At 40.5% G+C, this 17,577-nt stretch overlaps 1 protein-coding gene across 3 annotated transcripts; it reads left to right on the top strand.

Moving 5' to 3' along the window:
* The first annotated feature begins 5,016 nt into the window (after nucleotides 1–5,016).
* On the top strand, nucleotides 5,017–16,509 carry LOC131242631 (F-box protein SKP2A-like). 3 transcript variants are annotated; one of them, XM_058241392.1, is made up of 5 exons: nucleotides 5,017–5,136; nucleotides 7,946–8,214; nucleotides 10,683–11,031; nucleotides 11,104–11,245; nucleotides 15,837–16,509. In XM_058241392.1, exons 2-5 carry the CDS (start codon nucleotides 7,985–7,987, stop codon nucleotides 16,214–16,216), a joined length of 1,101 nt encoding a protein of 366 aa, XP_058097375.1. In that variant the 5' UTR covers nucleotides 5,017–5,136; nucleotides 7,946–7,984; the 3' UTR covers nucleotides 16,217–16,509. The 3 variants fall into 3 exon arrangements, with proteins under 3 accessions (XP_058097375.1, XP_058097374.1, XP_058097373.1); XM_058241391.1 differs by lacking the exon at nucleotides 5,017–5,136 and adding an exon at nucleotides 5,165–5,404; XM_058241390.1 differs by lacking the exon at nucleotides 5,017–5,136 and adding an exon at nucleotides 6,270–6,547.
* The last annotated feature ends 1,068 nt before the right edge of the window (nucleotides 16,510–17,577 follow it).

Below are 17,577 nucleotides of genomic sequence, written 5' to 3'. Positions count from 1 at the left end.
TAAAGCTGACAAGAGCTTTCATGAGATCAAGCATCATTTGTCTACAACACTGGTCTTAGTGCTTCCTAATTTCGACAAATTGTTTGAGGTTGAGTGTGACGCTTCATACGTCGGAATTGGAGGAGTGTTATCACAGGAAGGCAAGCCGGTAGCCTTCTACAGTGAGAAGCTCAGCGAAGCCCGAAAGAAGTGGTTGACTTATGAGCTTGAATTGGATGCAGTTGTTCAGGCGCTGCGACATTGGCGGCATTATCTGATTCAAAGAGAGTTTATTCTGTACACTGACCATCAAGCATTAAAGTTTATTAATAGTCAGACTAACGTGAATCGTGTGCATGATAGAAGGGTTGCGTTTTTACAGGAATCCACGTTCGTTCAGAATAGCCGTCGTGCATCATTACTTGTTACGATGAGCAACGAGGTGGTCGGCTTCGACTGTCTCAAGGAACTATACGCCGAGGATGAAGACTTAAAAAATTGTTAGATGAAGAGCCAAGAAGGTCACCTCAGTGACCTTCATATACAGGACGATTTTCTCTTCAAAGGGAATGATTGCGCATCCCCCAAAATTCTCTAAGGGAGCAGATTATTCAGGATCTACATGGAGGTGACCTAGGTGGACACCTTGGGCGAGACATAACTCGAGCTCTTGTGGAAGAGCAGTATTACTGGTCGTAATTAGTACGTGATGTGAAAAAAGCCGTACAACGTTGTCATATTTGTTAGACCTCTAAGGGACAATCTTAGAATACGGGCCTTTACACCCCTTTACCTGTGTCTGACAGTCCTTGGAAGGATTTATCAATGGACTTCGTGTTTGGTCTCTCACGAACACAACGCGGTATGGATTCCGTATTCGTGGTGGTAGATCGTTTCTCTAAGATGACACACTTTATCCCATGCAAGAAGACCCTCGATGCAACACACGTGGCGAATCTATTCTTCAGGGAGGTTGTACGGCTACACGGGGTCCCCAAGACCATTACTTCTAATTGTGACACAAAGTTCATTAGCCCATTTTGGCGGACTTTATGGACTCGATTCGATACACGACTTCAATTCAGCAGTGCTTACCACCTACAGATTGATGGGCAGACTGAAGTTGTGAATCGCACGTTGGGAAACCTCCTTCGTTGTATTTTATGAGAAAAACCGAAACAGTGAAATTTAGCCTTGCCTCAAGCAGAGTTTGCATTCAACAACATGGTGAACCGTTTGACAGGAAAATCACCGTTCCAAATTATTTATGGACGAGTGTCTCGTCACACGCTTAACTTAGTCCCTCTGTCTAAGCACCCAGGCACGAGCATTGCAGCAGAACATATGACAGACAAGATCATGGGCATCCATGCGGAATGCAGACCAAGCTACATGCCTCGAACGAGAAGTACAAGGAACAAGCGGACAAGCACCGGCGACAAAAAGTGTTCGAAGTGGGTGATCGCGTTATGGTCCATCTACGTAAAGAGAGATTTCCGACCGGGATGTACAACAAGTTGAAAAATAAGAAGATTGGACCCGTCTCAATCATTCGAAGGATCAATGACAACGCTTATGTTGTTGATATTTCAAATTACATGGCGATCTCACGGACTTTCAATGTCGCAGACCTGACCGAGTATCATGAACTAGCACAGGATGAGAACTCGAGGACGAGTTCTTTTGAAGTGGAAGGGACCGATGTAAAGCGGGTCGCGGGCAATTTCATGGCCAAGATGGATAAGAAAAGGCCCGGTCGACGACAGAAGTGATCCGGACTGTCGAACCTTAGATCAGGCGTATCTCGCAATTCGGAATGAGTTACCTTACGTAAAATATATGATTTTGGGGTAGAACGAGCTACTTTAGCCAACTAACCCCGCTATGCCGGGTTGCGCAGCCCAAAATTGCGAAAAACCCTTTGATCGACGGTCGTTTCCTTGTTTTAATTTCATTTTTACTATAAATAGTAAGTTTTAGTTTGATTATAACTCTTCATCCGTCGGGCTTTAGGAGTTACGCCCAACGTGAAAAGAGCTTAGAATAATTAGGAGAACGGTTTGGTGAAGCCAAATAGGACACTTACTATGTTTGGCCTAAAACCTTGCGCACTAGTAGACATCACGACCGTCTATAAATAGTAAGTTTACTATTTATAGTAAGTCATGGATTCTAGGAGTTTTAGTTGTAGTTTGATTTTGATTTCTTTCCTATTGCTTGGTACCCCTATTTAAAGGGTTGTGAACTCGTTTTTAGGAATCAATTAGTCAATTTCAAATTTATTAGAATTTATTTCTATTTTTTGCTTTCTTTCCTCATGGATTCGAGAAGTTTTTATGAGGAGTCCAGAGAAGCTCCGTGGATTCAGAATAGTTATCCTCATCACGTTCATCCCTGCGTCACAATCTTTGTCATTTGGTGGGCAATTTGGAAAGAAAGGAATGCAGGATGTTTCAATAACTTGAGCAAGCCAGTTGAAAGCATTTTCCATAGGGTTAGGAAGTTGATCATCGAATGAGCTTACTCTATTCCTAGTTTGAAGTAGTGTAAAATGGCTTTCCTTGGGTAGTCTTGGGTTACCTTCTTGGTGCCCCTTTTGTATTTGTATCCTTTTTCATGTGCCTAATAAAATTCAATCATTTTTTTTTTTAAAAAAGAGATACCATCACTATTATTTTATAATGTTTATTTAAACAAATGCTACAACACATAATTTGATAATCAAATACAAATGTACTAAGAAAGAATATTTGATGTCACTAGATATGTGAAGTAATCATTATTCATTTCTTTTATTTCGGTGAAACAAATAGGCCCCAAATACTTTATAAGGCTTACAAGATACCTACCAGACACTTATACCTCAAGTGCTGCGGCAATTGATTAGGACATTACCCAAAAAAAGTGCCTAGATTTGAATCCTTAGTGGGTCCACTACCAAAAAATCATAACATGGGTTTTCCACCGTCAAAACCCTTCTCCCTTCTTGTATGTGTTGCCCAAAGTGTATCCAGCTGCATCCTTTCCCTTAAAAGGTCATTTAACAAAGACCCCAACGGTTTATACAACCTGTCTCACACTGTCTATAAATAAATGCTTTCACATGAATTGCTTTAATCCTCAACAATTTCTCTCTTTTGCTTTAAGCATGATGGGCCACCGTACCTTTATACAAACAGGGTTAAAAAATTCAATCCAAGAATATTTTTTTGAGCACGCTCAAGAAACCACATCAAATAGATGATTTGAGTCATAAAAAAGAAAGGTCCGTCTAAAGACAGGAGCTGTGAATTTCTGTATGGGCATCCCCTACTCTCTTCTACTGTGTTGCCCAAAGTGTATCCAGTTTGGCCCGTAACCCGAATATCAGCCAGCTAGTTGGTGTCAAAGCTCTGTTGTGTTGTCCTACTATGGTTTATGTGTTTTATCCATGTTGTCCATCTATTTTTTTTCGCTTTTAAGAAGTTAACTGAAAAATGAGGCAAATTCAATTCTTAAATTGACCACATCACATAAAATGATGTCCACGCTTAAAACCTTCATGGAGCCCACAGTAATGTTTATTTCATCCAATCGATTCATAATGTCATTCCGCTGTAGATTTTAAAAAAAACAAATATTAACTTAATTCAAAACTTCTGTGGGCCGTAAAAAGTTTTTAATGTTAGGTCATTAGTCCCCACTATATTTCCTGTGGTGCTGTGGACTTTGAGTTTTAAAACAGCCATTTTTGGAATTATGCTTTAAAATGAACGCGCAAAAATGGGTAGATAGAACACGTGGGTGGACAGAGCTTTGACACGCGTTGGCTGTTGGGGTGCGGTCACCGTTCTTTTTACATCTATTGCGACGTTGTTTGCGTGGGGTGTGCTAGAAATGTTAGGCCTCAGGGGCACAAAATCAGCCCCTTCCGAAACAGAGACGGACAATATCTCGTAAAACAGATGGTAGGGCGTCCCATCGTGGATCGCGCACATGCATATTACAGTTTTTACGGTGGATATTACACACACGTTACAATGGTTCGCACAGAGCGAGTATTGTACAATCCACTTATATGATGGCGCACGATGTCAATGTGGTGATAGAGTTGTACACGAACCGAGTTAGCTCGGTTAACTCACTGGACTCGACTTGAAAAAGCTCGATTCAACACGGTTTGAAACTGAGTTAGAGCTGATTTTTGGAGCTTGAGAAAATTTCATGCTGAGTTTGAGCTTGTTTGAGCTCAAAGTGGCTCGGATTGAACCTCAGCTCGAGTCGAACTCGAATTGAATCAGTTAGGTGACACTGTTATATTGATATTGACTTTGCTTACCAAGTGTTTGATGAAATGACTCAATGAAGTGGTGTGTTTCCGGTGTATATATTCTCCGTAGGATTAGCCGGTAGCGAGGAAGGTATGATATGAAACAAATTACTATTAAAAAAAAAAAATGATAAAGCTATCCTTCTATTTTAATGATGTCCTTTTCTATAAGTGTTTAATGAAATGCCTGCAAATAATAACTACTGCTATTTTGCATAATGTGAGAAATTATAAGTGTATTTTATGTGTTTGAGAAAATGTCCGGAATGCTTGAATGGGCCCAAACTGCTAACCGTACTGAGTTGAGCTGACCAATCAAACGCAAGGACAAAGCAGAGCCGAGTTATACATGGGGTAATCCGTTGATTGTGCCAAGCCGAAGTCTGCCAAGCTCGTACAACTCCACCGGTGAAGACCACTTTACTTATATCGCTAACAAGCCACGTACCTAGAAAAATCTAAACCGTGCAAGATGTGGGTCCCATCTAAAAAAATCCCTAGTCTGATCTACTTATTAATTGAGCTTCTCCCTCGAAAACGAACGTATGATCGACCATCTGAACAAATAACGGTAGTGGCCCGCCTCATGCTTGCATCGGCATCATTTATACTCGACTAAGTCTTCATGATCGGTCTAACATTTTGGATGGATCTGATGACCTATACGTTGCAGGAAAGAAGGTGTAGTACGATGATTTTATTTCGTGGACGGCAGTACCAGCATCTGCGCAACTAAGAAAAAAAAATGAAAAAGAAAGAAAGTAGTATCTGAGCATTTTCGAGAAATAAGAAAATTCCAGAGGATTCGATTCTACACCGCGTGTGCTGCGGCTTCGATTTTCGACAACGTAATCTCCTCCCTTTGCCTCTTCTCTGTCTTCTCTTTCTGCTTTTCCCCTCTGGCGTGTCTTCATCATCTTTCCGTGTGCCCCACTGCATGCATCAATCCACGGATGTCGTCCACGTGGCATCCCACCTATCGCCCGTTTTTTTCTCCTCTCTCTCCCTTCTCTCTATAATTCCGCTGCTTCAAACCCTAACCATTTTCATTTCCATTTCCCTCCATTCTCTCGAAGCTTCTCCTCTTCTTTCGACGGTCGGGATTCCTCGGAGCAGGTTGTCTTCATCATCTTCCTGTATTTGTCGTTTTCCTTTCATATATATATATATATATATATATATATATATATATATATATATAAGGTTTTGATGTTCGTCTGGAGAACAATCGGTGCTGCGTTTTTGTGTTGTATTTCATCAGTTAGGGTTTGTATTGATCTTCTTCTTCTGAAGATAGCTTTCTAGCGTTTCGTCTGCATCATCAGTTGTAAATTTCAAAGTTTTACTACTTTTGTCGAACTGAAAGAGGATTTTGCTATCTAGAAACATCTAGCGCCTGATTTTTTATTTTTTAATTTTCAGTTTTTATTTTAGTTTTGCTGCTCTTAGTTCCTGTATTTGGAAAAACCTACGGGGTCGTTTGGATGCCTGTAAAGTCCTTAAGTTGTAAACGGATTACAGGTAATCTGATAAAAGGGGCTGTTTGGATGCATGTATTTACCTGTAAAGGCTTTACAGCTATAAACAGATTACAACTTTTAGCTGTAATCTGAAACCTGGTAAAAAGCATGTTTCAGATTACAGGTAAAGTCTTTACAGCTAAAAAGGCATTTTACATGTTAGAACACAATGGTTAATATACACTCATGATATGTGGGGCCCATTGTATTGTGTATGGTACATCCAATCTATCCATTATGTACTTCCCTTGACGCTCTCCTGTGGCACTAAAAAATGGCTTGTCCATTATCAAATGGCCCACACGAGGCAGGGATGGGACGTCCACCATTAAAAACTTCTAGATTGCATTTGGGTTCCACTGTGATGGGTGGAAGACATCCAATCTGTTTAGTGTGTGCATGCTTTAATGCCCTCTTAAGGCCCTACAAAAAATCAAGTCTTTCTTCTGTGATTTTTGCAGATTTTGGAAGGTTCGCCGCCCAAGCTCTCTGGCATGAATACCTACTTATTCATTTTAAACACTTTACAGGCTAGCCAAACACACCGCTTAAAAGCCAAACAGAATAGCATATAAATCAATTACTCCTGAAACTCTTTTCAACCCTAAAAGGCCTGAAATTAATCATCTCGTAGTATCTGCATGGATGATGCACTACCGTTGTCTTGCAAGACTTCATTTTGCCTTGATCACCAGCATATGTTGCCCACTGGGCTTGGATGGATAGTCAGAGCCATCAGGTACTTTTTATGGTGCATCAGATGGACACATGAAGATACTAAAGTTGAATGGATGATTTTGACTGTCCATATGTGTAGTTGAATTTGAACCTTTTGGGGGAAAAAAAAATCTGTCTTACATTCAACTCAATAAATTGAAGGTAGGGATTATTATTATTATTATTATTATTATTATTATTTTAAAAAGCTTAAATCCTGAGTGTGATTACGGGATTATAAGGTCACCCAGTTAGCACCAAGAGGATGGACGCTCATGATTAACTAACCATATTTGCATGTGGGCCCCATAGGGTGACACAGGCTGGTTGTCCTGTGTCGCAACGTGGGAAGCGATCTTGTTTTGTTATCCCATGTTATGTAGCACTATGATGGGGTATGCACAATGTCTTGTAGAATGGGAAAAATTCGATGAGGCGTTAAAATGTTGTAACGCCTTCTGCTATGACTGGTGTATTGGCGTCTATTTTCAGTTCTCATTTGTTCCCCATTTACTTTAAATAGGTATTTTGGCATAAGGCTGTTTCTGCAAACCTTGGATGGAGTTCTAGTTCATATGTATTAGTAACCCTCATTCTGAGGGTTTCTACTGTATGTTTGGATTTTCAGTTTATACATGTAAGGCCCATGGTTTGATGATCTGATCCATGTGATGGGCCTGATGCTGATTTCCGATTCACCAAGGTACCCCCAATCAAAAGGTCCTAGCCTCCTAGGTGCCACAGAACATTTAGCCTTTTCTGGATTGAGTGCGAACTACTGCTGTGTCTTCTTTCTTAAACCATCTATTTGTGGGTTCGTGTTGAAGGGTTAGCACTTACCAATCTGAGGTAATGCTTGATGCACAGGGCGTCGATGCTGAGGCCCATCATTATCATATCAATATTCAATGGTTTGAATGACTGAACCATGGGCCCCACTTGTACAAACTGAAGCCCAAATAATACTTTACTGACAGTTCTGCCCAAGCATTCTATAATACCTCTTTAGTTTTTCTGAATTATTGTTAGCTTCTGCAAGTTCCCTAGCTGTTGGGTCCAAATTTATGAGCTTGGTTTTTCTTTAATTAGGGGTTGTTTTTGGTGTACTAGGGATCACCATTTGATTGTATGTATATCCATGGTGAAATAGATTAAAATCCATTTGGCTTCCATTTTCGGGCGGGTGATTCTTCAGAAATCACATATGGAAAGGGTGCATGTCTGCTTGAAATTGGTATCCAGATAGGGATGGTGAACTTGGTGGACTGCAAGCCATCCTCCCAGAACGATAAAGAACCAACCATGCCTTACATTTCATCACTTTTTTTTTTTTGGTTTCTCTTGTTTCTATATTTCCTTCCTTTTGCAATATATGCTTGGAATTTTAAATTCTGGGTCTTTTTGTTGTTGTTGTTGGCAGAATTCTAGAGAGCGGTAATTTAGAGGTGGTGTTTTTGAGATGGTCAGAGGAAAACTGGTAACAGAGGATTTGGACATCTGTTTTCAGAAACTCATTGTCGGAGGGAAGATGGGAGGGGGAGCGATGACTGATTGGAAGGACATTCCAATGGAGCTTCTCTTGCGCATTGTTTCCCTGGTCGATGATCGGACAGTCATCATGGCTTCTGGTGTGTGTACGGGATGGAGGGATGCAATTTGCTTGGGGCTGGCTCATCTCTCTCTGTCTTGGTAAGACTTGTTCCAATGGTTGACTTAAATTGCTGCATGTGGGTAGAGTATATAAGATACAGTGTCATGTCTTAAGTGCATAGATTTCACAGCTCAATCTGGTGTCAGTCTGATACATGGTTCTTCAAGCAGATCCTCGTGGTTCTGTCCGAGATGTTTATTTCATTCGCTGCAGTTGTTAATGTTGGATCATAGTTGTTTGATTTCTGTCTCATTAACTTTTGCACAAAGCACCCTTGTTTTAGATGATTTTGTTGTTGGCACTGTTCTCAATGTGTCGGATAATTTCTTTTAAACAGCTACAGAGTGACTGGTTCTTGCTTTCTGAACCAATTTAAGCAACTGTGTGCTATCAAATTTGTGATCAACTAGTGTAAAATTCCTGATAATAGTTGATGCATTCCTTTTAACAGTGACAGTTCTTGGTATGCTGATGGATGTTTTGGAAGCTCTCTTTCATCTGATTGAGTTTTCTGTCTATGTGAGAGGTTCAGGCTTGTTTACGTCAGGTGTGTTTAATCCCAGAGTGGGAGGGTGAGAGGGAGGGAGAGTTTTTGCCTCGGTAAAAAGAAAGAAAACTTTGAGGCTTGTGGTGTTAAAATTTATTTAAACTAGATGCTGGAATTGAAAATTGGACCTTTTTCCTCAAAATTGGTGCTACAAGATCTTCCTTTGAGGCTCATGTGGAGGAGCTAAAGAATCCGATTAAAGTTTATAGGATGAGTGTTGTCAACAGCTTTCTATATAAAAGCAGCTGTTGAATCACTTGTTTATGCATTGTTCAGTCTCCAACCATCTATGGAATCACTTCCTCTCCATCTTTCATATGAAATGGCCCTGAGGCAATCTAGCAGGGGTAGTGATCCTTTTCGGTCAGAAGGAAGAGTTTTGTGGAGTCTTCTCCCCTTTGCTACTTGCTGGGAAATTTGGGGGGAGGAATAACTGGATCAAAATCTCTGAGAAGCATTCAGTGATAAGATCAAGTGCTCTATTTTGGATTGGGCTTCTTCACCATCTTCTTCAAGGAGCAGCCTCCACCAGATATTAGTGAGGAATGGTTCCAGCTTCATTTTGTGGTCTCCCTGCACTCTCAGGTAGGGTGGTCTGCCCCTCCAGGTGTATTGAAGATGGACTTCAGTGTCATCTGGCACGGTTCTCAGGAGGGTGCTGGCATGTGGGGCGTCCTTTAGGGGTGGCAATGGGCTGGGTTTGGGCCGAAAGTTGATAATATCCTTATTCCCCTATGAATTTCCCTAATCTACCTGTTTATCAAGTGGTCCACACTGGCACAAAAAAGGAAACATTTTAGAGCAATGAAACCAGCGGTCCACATACAAGATGGATGCTTGTCTAAAAGAGTAAACATTTTAAAGGAATGAAACCATCAGTCCACATTCAAGATAGATGGTTGCATAAGGATTGGGATGGCGTATTTGAAGGGTATATAACACATGTACATATAAAGTCGGGTCGGTCCGGGCTGGGTGGGTCAGGCTAAAATGACTTGAGCTGAAGCCTGACCCGAAAATTGATTGGGCCATGCATGTGAGGTCCAAGCCCAGCCAATGGGCCCAGCTAGTAGTTCCAAGCCTGGCCAAAGCTTGGTTAGGCTCGTTGGGTCGTCTTGGCTGCCCAGCCCATTGCCACCCTCAGCATTCTTAGAGACTCTGCTGGACAGACATTGCTCCTGTTTGCAGGTCCAAGCCCCACTTGTGCTCCAGTTCATGCTACTGCTCTCACTTTGAGAACAGCCTGCGTAATCTCCCTTCTGCTAGTAACGTTCTGATCATTGTAGAGGGCAGGAGGCTAGAGTCATTGAGTGGAATTCTAGCAGGTCTGAGCCATGGGGCTTACATTTTATTTTCGACAAAATCGAGGATCTCCTCTAGATTAAGCACTTCCTTTACTCATGTAAGGCGGGAGCCGAATGATGTTGTTCAGGTTTTAGTGGTTAATGGTGCAGTCTGTGCGTCTTTGTATCTTGGCAATTCCTCCAGTTTTGATGTAATTTTCTCTGTTGCTTGCTCAAAATAAATAAATAATAATAATAATAAATCAAAAATCAAAACCACCAACGGCCTTCTCATGATCACATCACACTCCTTGTAGTTTAGTTGGGAGACGTGGCTCTAGGTGCAGCAGATGGCCGAAGTCATCCTTCGGTTGTAGTTGGCTTTTTGTCTTCAACAAGTCCCTACCATCTGATCCAACAAGTGACAGCACAGGATTATTAAGCATGGTGGTGGTAAAGGAAGGTGGTTTAATTAGGACTATTAAGCATCAGATTGCTAAGATACATTTGAAAATTGTCTTATAATCTGGTCCTTGTATATAAACGCATATCCTGCTCAGTTCTAACTGTATATTTATGCAAGTTGTTCATAATGTTTATCAGTTCTGCTATTGTGTGCCCTTTCAATGCTCACATGTTATAAGCTAATTTCAGCACTGATATGCTGTGTTTGCAGGTGCAAGTACAACATGAACAACCTTGTATTAGCACTTGCCCCCAAGTTCACAAAGTTGCAGGTTCTAACATTACGCCAAAATGTGCCACAACTTGAGGACAATGCTGTTGAGACCCTTGCAAGTTACTGCCATGATCTGCGTGACTTGGACCTAAGCAAAAGCCTCAAGCTGACTGATCGTTCCTTGTATGCCTTAGCCCGTGGCTGTCCCTGCCTTACTAAACTAAACATCAGCGGGTGCTCAGCCTTCAGTGATACTGCCCTTGAACATCTGACCAGTGTGTGCAGGAAGTTGAAAAACTTGAATCTTTGTGGATGCACCAGAGCTGCATCCGACATAGCTTTGCAGGTATAAAGGACAATGATAGTTGTTTCATTTCGAGACTCAAAAAATTCCCACATGCATCTGTTTCTGGTGCAGGCTATTGCAGATAACTGCAGTCAGTTGCAGTCCTTGAATCTGGGTTGGTGTGAGGGGGTCAGTGACTTAGGTGTGATGAGCTTGGCGATGGGGTGTCCAGATCTAAGGTCTCTGGACCTTTGTGGTTGTGTTCTTATTACAGGTATTCCTTGTGGTTGAGCCCCCCACCCTTCTTTTATTTTATTTTTTTTATGGGTTCTTTGGTTGATGATCCTGGGCTCTCTGGGCTTGTCATTTTAATGACTGCCCACATTCAGCACCCATTCCCAATGTCTCTTCTGCTCTACTTTCTGCAACCATGCCATGACAACCCACTTGTTTGTAATTTTTATTGTCATTATTATTTTTAATTTTGCACTGAGGAGACGGTCTTCCACTACTTTTTGAGATGCTGAGGTGACTCCATCTGATGGGAGCACTTGAACTTAGCTGTGGTGGTTTTCTTATCATAAATATTGGCCAAAAATCTAGTTGACTTGGTTTTGGTGGAGAAAGAAATGAGTTGGCCCATCAGAAAGGACCAAAACATGCATATCTGATCAAGTTGGAATTAGTTTTGTCAGTTTTGATCCATGGGCATGACATGCTCCAAGCTGATGTTTAAAAATACAATCTTTGTATATGGTTTCTCTTCTGAGTACTGCCTTTTTTCTTCTTCTGAGAAATGCTATTCTATTTAGGCTGGTTCCTACGATACTGTCTGACAGAAGATACCGTTGCCATTGTTTTTTTTTTTTTTTGGTTTTTGTTTTTTAATTTTCTAGGATTAATGAAACACAACTACAAGCTCTTGCTCAGATCAAACTCACTCCCAAGGCCTCAACTACTTGACTGGATCACATGCATGCCTTCTCATGTAGATAGTATTATCAATGTTGTTAAATAGCATATGCGATCGTGTGCGATTGCATATGCCCGTGCGCATATGTGATCGCACACTTTATATATATATATATAACATTTTTCAAAAAATTAAAAAAAATCAGAAAAATAGGGATAAATTAAGAAAAAATGAATAAATTATTATGTCATTGGCCCTTGAAATACATTTAATTTAAGTAAAATAAAACCAATTACATAATGAATTAAATATTAAGTCATCATTCATCAACAATTCTACATTTTACAATATAGTTAACATTTAACAAATATGAAATATCAACATTCAACATTCAACACCACATATACATCAACAATCAACATCAACATACTTAGTAAACAAAATGAAGAAGTTATTTATTTATTATTCATCTAATCATATACTATATACATTGATCTAGTTGCTATTGTGGCATATCACCAGTAGGTCCACCACCACCACCACTACCATCATCATCATTCGAGTCATCTCCTTCTTCCACATACACTTCTTCTTCTTCCGTTTCTTCATCGTCTGTACGTACTAATATTTCAACAACATCCAATGGTGGATGATCTTCAGCTTGATCATCATTATCACTATCTCCTTAATCTCTTCAACGGGTTGACGGCTATTACTCGCCCCCCAGCTCCCTCCCATCCTTTGCCTTCGAGTGGTACTACCTTCACCAGGTGTCGATTCGTATGCGGCATCTTCAACTTATGCCCATGTCAGGTCCTCTCCAGTAAATACCGGGTCATCCGTCTTTACGAGTCACGTTTTATCTGTATCCAACTCATCTAAGCAGATAGGGTCAAAGTTCTTTCATAGTTTGAAATCTTTTTCGCAATTTTTGATTGTATTGATCGAAAATTAAGTCCTCGAGATTTTTTTGCTCAAGGTGATTCCTTTTCTTGGTATGAATCTGCAAGAAAGAAAATGCATTTGGCATTAGTTATTTAGGTAATTAATTTAACTTAAGCCGCCTTACACTAAAAAATTGATCTTATTTTTCGCCCTCTCCATCGCATGATATATGTAGCCCATTGCAGGCTTTTCATCTCCGTCCACCAATCACAACACAATGACCAGGGGCTCGGATGCTTTTAGCGCCTTTATCACTTCTATCCAAAAACTTTGAAAAATGATTGTTTGTTGAACCTGTTTCCTTTCAACCATATTTGACTAGGGCCCACTTGTAAAATCAGTCGACACTACAAAGCTTCTAAGTTCTGATTTCTTTGCATGAAATCTTTATAGTGTTAAAAAGGCTGTAGCGAAACAGGTGACTGTTGGACGTAGCAAGTTACCTCCAATGTGTTTTCTCATTCGACTGAGAAGAAGAACGTGTTTGTACATAAAGACTGTGATTCTTCTACCCCTTGCAATTACATTTATAAATAATCTACCTATATCTTTTAATATAAGATCAACACAATGGGCCGCACATGGGGTCCAAAATAAGCGTCGCCTCTTCCCCATAAGAAGGCGACCGACCATTACACACGAGGTTGCGTTGTCTGTAATTGTATAACATATTCCTCACATATTTCTTTAACTACATTATCTAGTATGCTAAACAAATATTCCCGTGTTAATGGCCTGATGCATCCATGGACTTCAAGAACATTGTCCTAGCGGGACAATTTACCAAAAAGTTAATGAGAGACCGACCGGATCTATCGGTCCATCCATCGGCCATTAGTGAACACCCATATGTTTTCCGTTATTCCTTATATTCAGTTATGAAGGATCGTGTATATTCAACTTCAGTTTTCAGGCTATCTCCCTCATTTTATGATACGAAGGAGGTTTAAGCTCAGGTCCAAATTGACTTATAGCCTCAACCATTACTTTGAAGCTTCTCGATTTAACGGCGTTGAAAGCAATGTCGGTTTAGTAAAATTACTTAGCAATATATTGAATAGTGGTTTTCCTATCTTTTTGTTTATACCAGTTCTCTAAAGTTTTTTGAACCAGCCCTTTCCCTCTACCTCTTTGGTCGATTAAATCCTCGGGGTGTGATCTACACCATCTATCGATGGGCCCATGCCCTCAGGCTCTTCTCGAGACTGTCGGTAGTACTTGTGGTGTAGACCGGCCTGTCGAAGTAGGGGGAGTGAGACTAGCTTCATATACATTAACTATATATATATATCTTCATATGCAGCTTGTTTCAATTATTCCTCCTGACGTAGGGCATTATCGCATCTCTTTCTTGATTGTTTTTTCATATACTCCATGATCTCCCTTAAGATTTCTGGAGTAATTTTGTCTCATGCTTTTGCATTTGAACTCGGTAAATGTGCAAAGTGTTGCTTGTGCCTTGCAATGCCACTGAAACTTACATACACACATAACTCACATACTATATGAGTTTTTTTCATAACACTACGGTAGTGCCTATACTTCTAACCTGAGTTATTCGACTTGGGTTTCAAAGAGGAAGATTGAGAAGAAGACATTATGTTGATGATGTGTGTATTGATTGCTAGTAGCTTAGTACTAAAAAGTAACTAGAAAGTAAACTAAAAAGTAAAAACTAAAGTAAGAGACTAAGAGTAAAAGAGAATAAAGAGATAGGACTTGGGAGAGAGAGAGAGAGAGAGAGAGAGAGTTACACTTACACACTTACACACTTACACTAGTAGTATACTAGTAGTAGGCTAGTAGAAATTAGAAAGGGAGAGGGAAAAGAAAAGGAGATAGAGGGAAAGAGAAAGAGAGAGTTGAGTTACACTTGTAGAAAGGGAGAAGAACGGGAAAATAAAAGGAGAAAGAGAGAGAGTTGAGTTACATTTGTATAGAAGGAGGGGGGGAGAGAGAGAGAGAGAGAGAGAGAGAGAGAGAGAGATTTACACACAAACAAAATTACAATTACAAATTTAAAAAGAAGTTCCAAATTCTTCAAACTTCACTTCTTGTTTAAGTTAGTCTTCGCTTCACCTTTGCCTTGAGTCCTCGACCTTTGACTTGAGTCTTGATCTTGATTCTAGAATTATGTAGAATGTAGACTTGTAAAGTTGTGTTGTTGTAAGTTGTAAGCTGTAACACTAAGTTACTAACACAACACTAACTTGTAACTTGTAACAAAGTAACAAACAAACAAAAAAAAAAATGTTAAAACTAAGAAGTTGTTAGAAAACTTAGAACTTGGATATTATGAAACTTTAAGAGAGAGAGAGAGAGAGAGAGAGAGAGAGAGAGAGAGATTAGAAACTAGAAAAAGAGTGGTGGGTGTGTTGTGTGAATATTTATAACTTGAAAAAATTAGAAACTAGAAAGAGAGTTCAATTCAATGGATAGAGAGCTTGGTTATCTTGTAATGTCTCTTGAATCTTGATTCTTGAATCCTTATGGATGTAATGTATGTACTTGTCCCTTGATTGAAACTTCAATCTCAATCTTGATTCTTGAAAGAAATATGGATTGAGGAGTGGAGCTTGAGGCTTGGAATTGTGTAAGAGATAGAGAGCTTTGAATGCATGTAGGAGTGTTTAGAATTCCTTTTTATTGAGAAAAAACCAGGATATATATATATATATATATATATATATATATATATATATATATATATATATATATATTAATTTCCAACGGTCAGAAAAGGGTCAGATTTCTGACAGTTGGCAACCATGCGATCGCATACATCGCATATGTGATCGCATATGTGCAGTGGTCGTGCATATGCGATCACATATGTGAATGTGCGATCTCACATGACAATGTTGAGTATTATATAGTTTTAGATCATTGTTTTGCAACCTACTGCTGTGCCATTTCATTTAGCGCAGCTATTGTGCTTTTTTAATATTTAGGATCATTCTGACCTTTTGGCACCAGTTGTAATTTATTGCTACTGCTGCTTTTGCAGACGAGAGTGTGATTGCTTTGGCAAACAGGTGCCATCATCTCAGATCCCTCGGTTTATATTACTGCCAGAACATTACCGACAGGGCCATGTATTCACTGGCTAACAGCCGGGTGAAGGACAAGCATGACGACCTGTGGGAGTCTGTGTTAAGCAGCTACAGTACTGAGGAAGGCCTTATGAATCTTAACATCAGCCAGTGCACGGCCCTCACCCCGCCAGCTGTTCAGGCTGTTTGCAACTCGTTCCCGGCGCTCCACACCTGTCCTGAGAGGCATTCCCTCATCATCAGCGGTTGTCTCAACCTCACATCTGTGCACTGTGCATGCGCCGTCCAGGCTCACCGTGCAGGGAGGAGGGCAATCCCTCATCATGCACACTGACCAGTAGCATGGTAAAAACTTATGTAGTGTGAATAAAAATGGCCATCTGTTGGAAGGAAAACTTGAGCTGCGTTTGGATGCTTTGTTGAACTGAATTGTAATCAATTTAAATTAATTGTGGAGGAAATGGCCAAAGTGGGGAAGGCAGCCTTCAGTTCAAATTGACAACCAAACCTTCAACTGCATTCCGTGGGTTCTTCAAAGCCACCAATTGCAATTGTGAATAATATTGCTCATTGTCAATGGAGTGAGGCTGGTATTGCTTTGGTCATTTCCTTGTTTATTGAATTGAATTCACTGCAACTTGATTCGATTGAACATTCAAACAGCAGGTTAGTCCCCTGTATAGGTGAGTGTTGGGAATATCCTACATATGGTGGACTCATTTAGCTTGGGTTGTTGTTGCAAGTTGCAGAATCAAGGTGAGGAACATGGGTTGGGTTGGAACCATGTGTTTGCACTGTCACAAGAGATAAGTGGATTCTTTTTTATCTTATGGAGGGTCTACCCTTACAGTATGGATAACAATAAATTTTTAATAGTGTAAGCATGCATGCCATCGAAATCCAACTGTCGCCTTGCCTTGCCTTGACGAAGGGCTGGATTTGTAACTTCTGCAGGTAGGGGTGGCAATAGTTCGGGTCAATTGGATCCAGTTAACCCACATTCCTTTCTCAAACCCACGTCGTTGTGCCAGTTCGGGTCTTGAACCCAAGTGTGGTCGTGTCAGGAAAGGTTTTGGGGTTTCGTGAATTTTGTGGGTTGGGTAGGGGCATAGGGTAACGAGTTGGTCAGGTTTGGGCTGGAAGTCTTGGACCGACTGGCAGAGATGCCTTGCTTGGGCTGACGTTGATCTGCACGAACCTGACCTAATGCCACCCCAATTTGCAGGTGGGGGTCCTATTATTGATTACATTCTGATCCAAACATTGGACAAGGCTCAACAACGGTTCTGAACTCCTTGAAAAGTGTAGGTTATAGGGGGCTCGGTGTATGTCTTTGCTGATGAAATCTTGCCTTTGTAGGATTTGTTGACTGCACTTCTGCCATATTTTCCAGCCAAAATTGTACATCCTTGACGCCAATTGCCATTCATGCAAGATGCCCAGTTCCAGAATCCTTAAACAAAATGAAGGATTGCATTTGGTAGCAAACGCAATGATGGGATTGCAGTGTGGTTTTATTTAGAGCTTGGTTGGTCATGCTAATCCCGGCTAGATACAGCTAAAAATGAAGTGGGAAAGAGAATAATGGCCCACAAGGAGAATAGCATCCATTGAGAGAGCTGTTTATGGGCCTCACCCAACCAGCCCTTGGTTTAGTGGGCCAGTTATTGGGTGTCCAAGAAGCTCTAATTCGAT

This window comes from Magnolia sinica, chromosome 4 (assembly GCF_029962835.1).
Source record: "Magnolia sinica isolate HGM2019 chromosome 4, MsV1, whole genome shotgun sequence".
In the NCBI taxonomy this organism is placed as follows: Eukaryota; Viridiplantae; Streptophyta; class Magnoliopsida; order Magnoliales; family Magnoliaceae; genus Magnolia; species Magnolia sinica.
The sequence above is the reverse complement of the archived record's forward strand: the minus strand, read 5'-3'. Positions and strand labels throughout refer to the sequence as shown.